At 35.8% G+C, this 13,483-nt stretch overlaps 1 protein-coding gene across 2 annotated transcripts in view; it reads right to left on the bottom strand.

Moving 5' to 3' along the window:
• Positions 1–7,509: 7,509 nt before the first annotated feature.
• LOC144963095 (beta-1,4-glucuronyltransferase 1-like) overlaps positions 7,510–13,483 on the bottom strand; it is a 70,588-nt gene continuing 64,614 nt past the window's right edge. The window contains exon 3 of one of the 2 annotated variants that reach the window (XM_078896744.1): positions 7,510–10,198. In XM_078896744.1, the coding sequence (XP_078752870.1) occupies positions 10,007–10,198 (192 nt within the window). In that variant the 3' untranslated portion in view covers positions 7,510–10,006. The remainder of the gene's footprint in view (positions 10,199–13,483) is intronic. The other variant, XM_078896745.1, reaches the window with a different exon arrangement.

Here is a 13,483-nt window from a genome sequence, read left to right as displayed (position 1 = left end):
CTGAGAGAGAGAGGTGTGTAAATAATTCAACTACTATTGCCGCCTTCATAAGTGCACGTATCTCTAAAGATGCACAATGGTCAACCACCTTTTCTACATTTCTCTACAATTATCACCCAAGAACCTAAAGGTAAGCATTAGGCCTTGAAATTGAAGTTGTCTTCTTGACTATATTTCCGCAACATACAGCTGACAGAATTATTTTAGGTACCCATTTACATCGCGAAACTTTTATCTTTGTTCTTTTTTTATGTTTTACTTTTTTGGTCACATAAAAGATCAAAGTTATATTAGATACTCATTTACACCACAGTTGCAGTTCTTTCCCTTGAATTTGTTGGGGATTATGTATGTGTGTCTTGGGTAGGGTCATTTGACCTCTTATAGTGGGCAGGAGGTCACTTGCAGTATCTTCTATCCCCTATATCTGTTTTCTGGATTGCTTTCCGTCTTTGAATTGGAATGGGATTATTTGGTTTGTCCTGGCCCTTGCTGGAGTCCCTTGACTGAGAGGAAAACAGTCGAATGTATAGTGTTTGGGAGGTGATATTTTGTTCCTTGTAAATCATTTCTCTGTTATGTACCTACTGATCATTTTATTTTTTATTTGTACACATCTTGTAAACGTTTGAGTGTGTTCCTCTTAGTGGGATCATGTGCAGGTGCCTGGTTGAGACTTTTAGGTGATCTAAAACGGGAGTCTTTGACCTCTCATGATGGGCAGGAGGTCACGCTATGTCTTCTATTCCCTTAAATCTGTTTTCCGAGTTGCTTTCTGTCTTTATATTGGAATGGGAGAACTTGGTTTTGTCCTAACCCTGGTCAGAGTCCTTGTTTGTAAGGGAAACAGTCAAATGTATAGTTATAGTTTTGGGAGATAATATTTTTTTCTTTGTAAATCATTTCCCTGTCATGTATTGTTATACTTATTGTTTTTAATGTATAATGTACACATTTGCGTGTGTTCCTCTTAGTGGGATCATGTGCTTGTCTGGATGAGACTTAAGTGAACTCAAACTAAGTACAGTGACAATATGCTCTTGGAATCTACATCTGTTCCCTATTTGTACCATTCCCCTTTGTCATACTTTTTCTTGACTGCTTTAATTTTAATTCTAGAATCTTTTGACTATCCCAGTTTCTTACTTTTTACTAGCGCTGAAAAGACATAAATGTGTTGCAAGCATCGTAAAACCCTTAAAAAAGGCAAACCATGTATGTCTCTATGTATATGAAAGAGGGGAGGGGGGGGGGGGGGGGGTGGGAGGTTGAGGCACTTGTATCGGAACCAAAATTGTTGACATTCGGAGTACCACGAGGCTCAGTCCTTGACCCATTTCTTTTTACCATTTCCATGTTACCCCTTTTTAATGTCATCTCAAAATATTATCTTAATAAACACTTTTATGTGGATGACACCCACTTTTTTTTATTCTGTCCCCGTAAGTGATTTACTGTAGTGATTTCAAAATCACACATAAATTTCTTACAGCGTCTTGTCTAAAACTCGTTGATGCGATTGTATTCGGTTAATTGACTAGTAAAAATCTGGTATCAACAAATTCAGGAACCCAATTGGTCCCCGCCATAGACTGAACTCCGACCATTTGTTTTTTTGTTGTTTTTTTAAAAAGGGTTTTACGGCGCTTGCAACACATTTAGGTCATATCAGCACCAGTAAAAAGAACACTGGATAGTGAAAAGATTTTAGATGTGCAATTAAAAGGACTTGAGGAAAGAATAAGGCAAAGGGGAATTGGTTCAAATAGGGAACAGATGTAAATTCCAAGAGTACATTAAAAGTCAGACAAGTTTGAGATCACCTAAAAGTCTCACCCAGACACCAGCATAAGATCCCACTGAGAAGAATACATTCAAATGCTTACACATTCAAAATAACAAATGTAATACATAACAGAGAAATGATTTACAAGGAAAAAATATCTCCCAAAACAATAACTATGCATTTGACGGTTTCCCTCCCAGCCAAGCTCTACGGCCAGGACCAGGGCAAAACCAAGTAATCTCATTCCAAGACAAAGGCAGAAAGCAAATTGGAAAACAGGTACAGGGGGATATAGGACACAGAAAGTACCCCCCCCCCCCCTGTCCAGTATGGGAGGTCAGGAACCCCACCAAGACTCCGATCATTTTGAGTTAAACGATAGATGCTTAAACTATCTCGTTCTTTCTTTCATTTCATCACTCGAGAACTAGACATGCTATTGTGATCAGTACTCGATATCATATTTAGCGGAATATCCTGCGTGAATGAGGGTACCCAAATTTTCTTATCTTCATCTTCGTGTGTCCCATTGAAAATAGATAAAGTCAACCTTGATTAAAAGTCAACCAATATTTTTGGTCGGTGGTGTTGATTTTATCAGGATTCCACTGTAGGCTTCACACCGCGGCAAATCAGTTCGATCGTGGTTACCATGATAAAAAGCCTACTTCTTTTATATAGAACGTTGCAAGCGTAAACCGAGTTGTTGTATTCGACAGGCGACATGACCTAAATTAGATCCGAGAGTTCGAACCAGCGATCGGACACCTTCGGCTGCATGCCAGTATTTGTACAAGACGGAGATGGACGTTAAATTTGGGGGTCTCCTTGTCTAAACCGCTGTCATCTTTGAATCAAAATAATAACAGCGCCTATCAGGCTGCACTGCATGTCTTGTCATGGGTATTGAATAGATAATGCTCTCCCATAGGATATTGAAAAAAACAGCAACAAACGCTTGGGATTTTCTGTTTGTCGTTGAAGATCGCCGTATAAATAACGCAATCTTTAGAGCATCTACAATAAAGGTAACTCAAAACAACAATAATTTCCAAGGAAATTTATTCATTAGGCATCAATTTTGAAATATTAAATTGTCATGGTAAGTTTTTATATTTTACATACATATTCATAAATGGAAATATTGTACACAATTATTGTCGGATAAATAGGACGCAGAAGGAACAGCCAAAAAAAAAAAAAGAAAAGGCTGTTGAAAAAACGAGATAGATAGATAGATAGATACAACAACAGTCAACAAAACAACTCAGTCCTGACGATGGCAAATTAAGCCTGAAACATTAATGTAGACTGTCTCAAACATTGTGGTAAATATTTTAAATAATAATAATTCGCTCCATTACTGCATGTCGAGCACTTTTCGTACCATATTTGTATCAAACACGATTCAATAGATAGATAGATAGAGAGAGTGTGTGTGTGAGAGAGAGAGGAGTGTGTGTGTGTGTGTGTGTGTGTGTGATTATTGGGACATGATAAATACATTTGACATTTGGTCTGTCCCTCGTGTGCATTAATAATTAAACAAGAAGAAAGAAATGATCACGATAACATTCGACGTGTCATCAGTTGTACATCAAGGGACACCAATTCCGTGTGACACTTTTCTTGCATTTTTCATCACAAATGTCGTCAGGAAGGAGCGAGATAGTGCTTTCGAGCCATAAGACCATGAAGCCAGAGTTTACCCTGGTTTCCTCTGACGTTAAATGGCCAAAAACAACTGCTTGCTACCCTTTGAGTAGGACGCTAATATATAGCAACCCAATAACTGCTGAATGGGCAGATGATACTGTGTGTAATAATATTGCCTTTTCCATTTACGAGTCGGGGTGCAACACAGCTGGCTCGAGGAGCCTCTAACATAATTTAGGTCGTGTTAAGAATCCAAGAACGTGCAGCTATACAACACCAAACACATCAGTCTCAGCTCGGAGCAAGTTTGTTTTGTTTTTGAGTGTTTTTTTTTTTACGGCGCTTGTGACACATTTGGGCCATATCAGCGCCAGTAAAAAGGAAGAAAATGTGGAAAGTCAAAAAATTCTAGAATTACAATTAAGCACCAAAGAAAAAGTCGGACAAGGTGGAATGGCACAGATAGGGAACAGATGTAGATTCCAAGAGCATACTTTCAGTGTACTTAAGTTTCAGATCACCTGAAAGTCTCATCCAGACACAAGCACAGGATCCTACTAAGAGTAACACACTCAAATGCTTACCTTATACACTCAAAACAACAAATAACAATACATAACAGAGACATTATTTACAAGGAAAAAATATAATCTCCCGAAACTCGAACTATACATTTGACTGTTTCCCTCCCAGCCAAGGACTCCGACAAGGGAAAGGACAAAACGAAGTAATCCCATTCCAAGAAAAAAGAAAAAAAAGCAGGTTGGAAAACAGATATAAAGGCATAGACGACATAGTGACCTCCCGGCCCATGGGAGGTCAGGAACCCCACCCAGCGAGCAAATTACTTTTTTTATTAAAGAAAAAATATGAGTCCAGATGACTAGAATAAGATGATATTATAATATACAAGTTTGCTTAGAATAGAATATGATATTTAAACAAAAACCAAATTCTTGGTTTGAGTGTTTTATGGGAAGGGGATTTAACAGCGCTAGGTAGACTTTTAGGTCACCAAGAAGGATTTAGACGGGACACAAGCACCCATTTATGCAGGATGAAAGTGGCACAGATATACATACTATGGCCTTCGCTTCGTAACCAGAAGGTACCGGGTTCGCTTTCCTACGACCTGCTGAGCTGTGAGGCCTTGAGCAAGTCATTTTGACCAAGCTTCTGGACGCTGTTCTCTTGGCGACCTAGAGTGATTCTTATAACTCGAAAATAATTCCCGTAAATGGATGAGCAGGTACATATCAGGACCAGTTCAAACAGGGAACAGCAGTAGATCATAAAAGCAATAAATCCCGGTCTCTAGTTTGAGACCACATAAAAATCCCACTCATGACACTAAAACAGGATTACTCTACAACTGTTACATAATATATTCAAACAAATAAATAATAATAATATGAGGAGGTGATTTACAAGGGGAAAATATCTTTATAACAAAAAGACACACCCAACTAACTCGGAGTGGATCTCTAATGAGAGCAAAAATAAATCATCAATAACAAAATCAACAGAGAGCAAACCATGACTTGGGATCAACTTTTGAAACAAACCGGCTTCGTAAAAATATAACGAAACCAATTTCAATTATTATGCCATACATGGGGTTTGTATTTAAACACAAATAGTATTTTTTTTAAAAATTCATCACGCTCAAGATCGGAATGATTTCATTCACACAACGAGACTAAAATGATGGATATAATAACAACAAGGATATTAATTACTTAAATCACGTAAATAAGAAGGGGCAAAAATTTAAAAAAACCAAAAAAAAAAAAAAAAAAAAAAAAAAAAAAAAAAAAAAAAAAACCAAAAAAACAAACAAAAACAACAACCCACAACCCCCCCCCCCCAAAACAAAACAAAAAAACAAAAAACAACGTAAATTGGGTTGATAATATGTATACACGCCACTACAATAGATGTTCTTTTTTCAACAAACATTAGCACCTTTTAAATAATAATAATAATAATAATAATAATAATAATAATAATAATAATAATAATAATAATAATAATAATAATAATAATCATGATGATGATGATGATGATGATGATGATAATAATAATAATAGTTGAATAGTAGTAGTAGTAGAAGTAAGTAGTAGTAGTAGTAGTAGTAGTAGTAGTAGTAGTAGTAGTAGTAGTAGTAGTAGTAGTAGTAGTAGTAGTAGTAGTAGTAGTAGTAGTAGTAGTAGTAGTAGTAGTAGTAGTAGTAATAATAATAATAATAATAATAAATAATAATAATAAATCTTATTTATTAAGTCAATCTGCGGTTGAAATTTACTCAACAATCTTGGGGAAAACCACCGCAGATGACAATATCGACCAAATTAAAAAAGAAAAAAAGAAAGAAAAACAGTATCAAACTACAATAGGCAAATTCAACAATTTCACTGCCAGTCTCCCAAAGATAAGAAAAAAAAGGAGCAAAAATACGATCAATACATGCATGTCTCGCCAAATAACGTCATAAAAGATAAATGATAAAGTTTATGGCAGTATAGGCGATATAGGTACCCGACCTATCATCCTACACAAATAACTAAGATTTGTTTGTTTGTTTTGTTTGTTTGTTGCTTTAGTCTCTTCCAACACAATTGAGGTTATATGAGAGACCGCTGAAACAAAAAACAAGCAATCCAACAAAAATAGTACAAATGTAAATCAAAATCATAACCTAAAGATATCATAAGCTAAATTATAAATAACCAAGAACAAACAGTTCAATACACAATTGCACATGCATACATATACACACGTGCGCTCGCGTAAACAAATTAGCCATTTCCTGAGAGAGAGAGAGAGAGAGAGAGAGAGAGAGAGAGAGAGAGAGAGAGAGAGAGAGGTAGAGAGAGATCAATAAAATATCATTAGCTATTTTATAGCTCTTCTAATTAAATTAATTCCGACTTGGCCGGGCATGAGACTATAATATTATTATCGTTAAATTCAGCAAAACGATATCTTATGCTTTAGAATTTCACTCCTACAACAATCATACACATTTCATCATTCATCCAATTTCCCATTAATCAAACATTCTTTGGCATTTCTTCGCCATAACCAGTATATTGTTTGTTTGTTTATCAGGGCTGTTAATTGATTTTCAAAAAATCTGTCCACGTACTTTGTAGAATAAGGAAACGCAAACAAGCAAAAGTAAGAATTCTTTGAAAACGATTGTTGACTAACATTCGGAACTTGAAATCAATTCAAATAAATGACACGATTAATAAATCGGTGACCGATTACATGAAATATTTGTTTATTCATTTGCCTAAATAGAAAAAGTGCGACTTAAAGACTGCTCAGGAAGACTGCTCGTAAACAAATTAGCCATTTCCTGAGAAAGAGAGAGAGAGAGAGAGAGAGAGAGAGAGAGAGAGAGAGAGAGAGAGAGAGAGAGAGAGAGAGATCAATAAAATATCATTAGCTATTTTATAGCTCTTCTAATTAAATTAATTCCGACTTGGCCGGGCATGAGACTATAATATTATTATCGTTAAATTCAGCTGAACGATATCTCATGCTTTAGAATTTCACTCCGACAACAATCATACACATTTCATCATTCATCCAATTTCCCATTAATCAAACATTCTTTGGCATTTCTTCGCCATAACCAGTATGTTGTTTGTTTGTTTATCAGGGCTGTTAATTGATTTTCAAAAAATCTGTCCACGTACTTTGTAGAATAAGGAAACGCTAACAAGCAAAAGTAAGAATTCTTTGAAAACGATTGTTGACTAACATTCGGAACTTGAAATCCATTCAAATAAATGACACGATTAATAAATCGGTGATCGATTACATGAAATATTTGTTTATTCATTTGCCTAAATAGAAAATAGAAAAAGTGCGACTTCAAGACTGCTCAGGAAAGAATCAATCTAAATCATTTCTCTTTTAAAATATGTATATATAATTGAGCATTTATATAGTGCAACATCCACTTAACGCGCCCAAAACGCTTTACAACGGTTCCCTAGCCAACAGCAACACTTAACCTGTAGAACGAGACATGACGCCTGTTAGGCAATATTAAATTTTTTTTTCGATAGAGACAATAACAATGTTAACGACCAGGTACTCATTTACACCTGAGTACGGTGAGAGAATGTGAGGAAAGAACGTTGAAGACTCTAAGAAACGATCTACTCGCTGCCTCTAAAATCTCACTCCAAAGTAATTTTTCGTGTTTCAACCACAAATAAACAAAAACAAAAAACATACAAACACAAATACCGCCCCCCCCAAAAAAAAAGACAAACAACAACAAAAATAACAGGAACAACACCAACAACAGTAATAATATTAACAACAACAAACATTGGCTGGTCAACTATAGAAAGCAATATAAATTATGAGGCAGTTCAACATCACTCATGAAGATCAAAATATTTCAATGTTCTAAAACATAATCTTAATCTTAAAAAAAAATAATTCAATCCAATTACTTAATCAAATCCTCATATTTTGAAAAGAAATGTGAAGAGACGAAAAGGTTCCTACATTACATTGGAATCATAAATTCTTGTAAAGACTTTCATTGGTTTGCCAGAGAACATAAAAGCCTTAGAAACGATCATGTCCATAGGAACTTTTTAACAATGAAATTCAATAACACAAATGGCATGACTGAATTTAGTTGAAATCAAACTCTCGTTACAACGTTACTGGTAGTGGAACATTCATTGCACCCAACAGGAACACCACGGAAACAAGTTTTGAAATATTTTGTCGTGTTAGAAAATAAACAAAAAACAAGACCGTAGAAAAAAGAAAATCATAAGTAGGTCTACTACGGATGGATAGGAATGAAATGACGTTTCATTGTTATCAGAATGAGACTTTACACCGATTAGAAACATTGTATGATATTGATCACAACCTCCTCCCCCCCCCCCCCCCCAAAAAAAAAAAGCAATTGAAAAAAAAATAAAACAATAAATATATAAATGAAACAAAAACAAACAAAACAAAACAACCCCCCCCCCCACACACACACACACACAATACCCCCATAACAAAACAACTAACTGCTCCAGATTGCAAATATAAAATATGTAAGTACGTTAATCATAGAAAACAATTAAGAATCACATTTAAAGTTGCGAATTTAACAAGTGGATACAATTTTGACAGAAAATAATATGCCTACTGCAAAATAAAAAATTAGGGAGCAGGCACTGGTGTAAGTTTGAAAAAGGAAAAGGTGAGTATAAAACAGTGCCAGAAAGAAAAATGCAAGAAAAACTCGCCTGCCTTGAATGGGGAAACGACTCTGAAAGCAAATATTGAGAGATCCGATGTTCGACTCCTAGTGGAGGAGGAGATTTTTTGGGATGTATATTTTTTTTTCTGGATTTTTGTTCTAATTTGGCTGGCACTGTTTAATTTACACCTTGTCAGATGCCGATTGCGAAGCAACTGAAGCGACGGTAGCTTCGGTGTCCTCAGTTCACAAGTAAGAGAAAATGTTGGTAATTTATCTGAAAAGACAGGCGTGCAATATCAAGCAAAACGATGAATTAATAGAAGAAATTATTTATAACTTTGCGGGTATCCCCTTTACAATAACAAACGATTTCATATTTAAAAAGTATATGTTTATGAGAGAAAAAATCCGTTTGTTCTTGTTTGTTTCATTAAATATAAAATAATTGTTTGTTTAAGTATGGAGGAAACCCGAAACATCAACAATTCTGTCTTTATTGAAGCTTAACATTTCTTCAAATTTGTTTTCCTTTGGATTCAAGATTCAGGCAAAATGTTTGTATTACGGATTATCACGAACTAGTTATTCAAGTAAGAACTATATGCAATTGTCAGAGACAAACCATAATCGAACAGAAAACATGGAGAACTGCTCTAATTCACTCTACCATTATCTCCTAATATAAAAAAGTCTGTGATTTATAGTTCTCAATACGTTTTATCACGGGTGGAGTTTAAGTGTTACCATAACTACAAATATACATAAACATTTCCATCGGAATCTATTCCAAACAAAAAAGTCCATTTCACGCATTCACCGAAGATTAATACATATCAAAGGTTCGAGCGATGGTAACAAAAATCAATGACAAAAACATCATCCTATTTCCTTTTTGTTCTGGCAAGGCGATTTGGTGCCACAGTTATATAATCCACTTCCATGCGCGTTAGAGGCAGTACATAATACTATAAGGGTGTAATGAACCGCTGTGTGGTCTTGTGATGTAACACTCTCCTACGGACTGGTAGTCCCCGGTTCAAGTCCGCTCTGGCGGCGCAAAGTTGAGTCTATGGAAAAGGCACAGTCACTCAGTGCACGCAGGTGTAAAATGAGCACCTGACCGGTAACAGCGTTGTTTCTGTCGAAATCAAAATTGCAATATCGCCTAATAGAAGTCTCATACTTCGTCCTACATGTTCAGTGTTGCAGTTGACTTGGGATCCCTAGTAAAACGCTTTGGGCACATTTAGTGGATAATGAGCTGTGGGAAAGTTAGAGTGTTGTTTTTTTTTACCTCGGTCTATTTCTATTTCACACGACAATCCTTAACATCTTCTCGTCACGTCAGAGTATCGAACTTTGAGCTCTTCCTTGAACGTCCTATACAGAATCCGACTGCGATCGTTCTCCTCATCTTTCTTGGAGTGGAACTTGTTCTTCACCTTGAACCCTTTGTGCACCAGGAAGGCGTTATCAAGAACATGAAACTTGTATCCTGCCACGTGCATCTCGCAAACCTGTAGGAGGCAACAAACAAAAGGATAACAATTAAAAATCGATAATAAAATGTTTTAGTTTCACAACGGTTTAAACGTACTCATGGGGCGTTAGACACCATATATTCTGACATTTTGGAAAACTCAATAACGCAATTTGATAAGATATTTGTAAGCTACACAAAAATGCTTTTCTTTTCGTTACAGTCGTATGCAATGTGGGGTATGATTTCCTAAGACATATGAAGAGTGGTTTTCCAAAACTCACTAACTCCGTTTTTTCCCATATTGAGGATTATTTCCCCTAAGATTCTCATTCAGTCTATCATTTTATCATATTTAAACTTCAAATTCACAGAAATCTAAGGAAATTCTTGTGCCATTTGACGCTTAAAATAAACTTTACATTTCAATTTATTTTATGGATAGAAAATCTCAAAAAGTAGACAAATCGAGTTAACGAAAACCAGACTTCATATACACTTTCATTACCTTAAAAAACGTGGGTGTTGGGTATCTATATATTCAATAAATGGATGTAAGTGTAAGACCTCTGTATTCGTTGATCGCCCAACTTCACAATATTATAAGTGTGGGTTATATCTATTTTCAATACATGGATGTAAGTGTAAGACATCTGTATTCGTTGATCTCCCAACTTTCACAATATTATAATGGGCATCACATACCTGCCCTTATTTGAACATTTAAAATTCCTAATCTTAGGAGATAAACATCGTCGTCGCTACAGTATAACTTTAAAGATCAACAATTCATTCGCACTCGGATTAAAGAACACTTTCAAAATCCTTAAAAGTACGATATGTATCTCACATCAACTTTCAATTTTCAATAAGTTTTACTGACTGAGAGATGCTCTAAGTTCTGAGGTTGGAGCACAAATTTCGTAATTTCTTGAATTGTTTGTAGTAGTAGCAGGTCTGGCAAAAGGATCACAAAACTCTCTCTCCTCTCTCTCTCTTCTTTCTCTCTGTCTCTTCTCTGTACCTCTCTCTACTCTTCTCTATCTCTCTATCCTCTACTCTCTCTCTCTCATCTCTCTCTCTCTTCTCACTCTCTCTCTCTCTCTCTCTCTCTCTTATTTTGCGTCCATCAGGCTATTTAAATGGAAGTGGCTTTATCTTTTCCCGAGGCAATTTAAAGAAAGAAGTTTATTTTTAAAAAATAATAACCCAATTAAACTTGCTCTAAGGTTTCCTAGTCTCATCTGGCGTAAAATTTATTTTTCTGTTATATGCATTAGGCTAGTTGTTCATACACTCATTGGTAACGGCAATGAACATCACACCTGCATTATTAGACATATCAGAGAGAGAAAGAGAGAGAGAGGAGAGAGAGATAGATAGATAGAGATAGAGAGAGAGAAAGAGATAGAGAAGATAGAGAGAGATAGAGAGAGAGAGAGATAGAGAGAGAGATAGAGAAAGAGAGAGAGAGGGGGAGGGAGGGAGAGAGAGAGAGAGAGGGGGGGGGGCTGTGTACTGGGAGATACACACACACACACTCACACACAGTGAGATAGATAGACAGCCAGGCAGATAGATAGATAGATAGATAGATAGATAGATAGATAGATAGATAGATAGATAGATAGATAGATAGATATATAGATAGATAGATGGATACTGTGATAGAGTGACACACAAAGAAAGAAAGAAGGAAAGAGAAAAAAAAAGAAAGAAAGAAAGAAAGAGAGAAAGAGAGAGAGAGAGAGAGAGAGAGAGAGAGAAGAGAGAGAGAGAGAGAGAGAGAGAGAGAGAGAAGAGAGAGAGAGAGAGAGAGAGAGAGAGAGAGAGATGGAAACATATTAGCATTATCTGGTCAAAAACATCTTAATAAGTGTGATTAAAACCCGTTCCATCTGTCGCCTAGCGCCCCATGGAAAGATGCAATATTATTGTGGTGGCGTGAGAGATAAACGCCTTCAGGGCGTATCTTAAAGAAGACCACCAAATACACGAGAGCCGGGACCTCGTAGAGGAGTGATTCTCTAAACTATGCCACGAGATGGACAAGATGGGTCAAAATAGGGGGGGGGGGGGGGGGGGGGAATATCAAAGTTTGCGAACTGAAAACTTGTGCAATAAAAAAAGGTTAAAGCCACTATATCTACCATAACAGCAACTAAAAACATTAACACCAACCCACACAAAAGAAAAACAACAACAAAAAAACCCCCCCAAAAAACAAAAACAAAAAAAAACCAACAAAACATAACAAACAGCAAACAAATAAACCCTAAGCAAAACAAAACAAACGTGTACACACACACATACCCAAAAATACAAAAACAAACATATCATATCAAATCCAACAAGCACGACAAAAGAACAAAAACAAACAAACGACCACACAAAAATCCCTCCAACCCCTCCAAAAGAGCGAACGTTCACAAAAACGAAACAAACGGACACACACACACACACACACACACGCGCGCGCGCGCTCAATAAAAAGAATGGAGGAAAATATGGAGAGGCATAGCAGATCACTTCATTAAAAATAATCCAATTTCCCGCATCCTATCCTTTATAATAATCCTTTAAAATGAACACAAAACCATTTATTTAGATCCGCCTATTTAAATGCGATATCTATTTCAGTAAAAAGATTTAGTGCTTTCCGAGCAACGGAATTCCTGAGTTAATTCCGGTTATTTATCATTACACGATTACGTGTTTCTTGTGGTAGTCCTTCAAAGCCACTGGGTCCTCGGATCCCGAATTTATCCCGGTTTCTATAACGTGAAACGGAAAATAGCAATTGGTTGCTACCCTTTGGACAGAACGCTTGTCAAAATTTAAAAAATTAAAAAATCTCGACTTCCCCGAAATCAATCTCCGTGTGAAGCGAGTGCTCTACGAATTGAACGATCCCACTCTTCTCCCACCACCAACCCATGTTTCTTGAGATTTTTGTGATTCAGTTGATAGCAAAGCCCTGTTAAATCTGATCTGAAATTGATGTCCCTGAGTTCAAAATCTCTGTAGGTCTAAATATCCAAATTGTTATGCATGGGTTCATTGTTGTAATGGAAATACTCTGAAACCAAACCAAAATGATGTCCATTACAACAATGTTAAATCAAACCCACAATAATTTTGTTCCATTATCAATATAAGCACGTCGGTAATAATATATATATATATATATATATATATATATATATATATATATATATATATATATATATATTATATATATATATATTTCTTTTTTTTAAAATAATTATTTAAACAAAAATATTATTTTTTATAAAGCTTACAAGGCGATTATAATTTGCTT

This window comes from Berghia stephanieae, chromosome 1 (assembly GCF_034508935.2).
Source record: "Berghia stephanieae isolate SIO BIC M18660-M18661 chromosome 1, UCSD_Bste_1.3, whole genome shotgun sequence".
Taxonomy (NCBI): Eukaryota; Metazoa; Mollusca; class Gastropoda; order Nudibranchia; family Aeolidiidae; genus Berghia; species Berghia stephanieae.
This window is presented reverse-complemented; position numbering and strand designations above follow the sequence as displayed.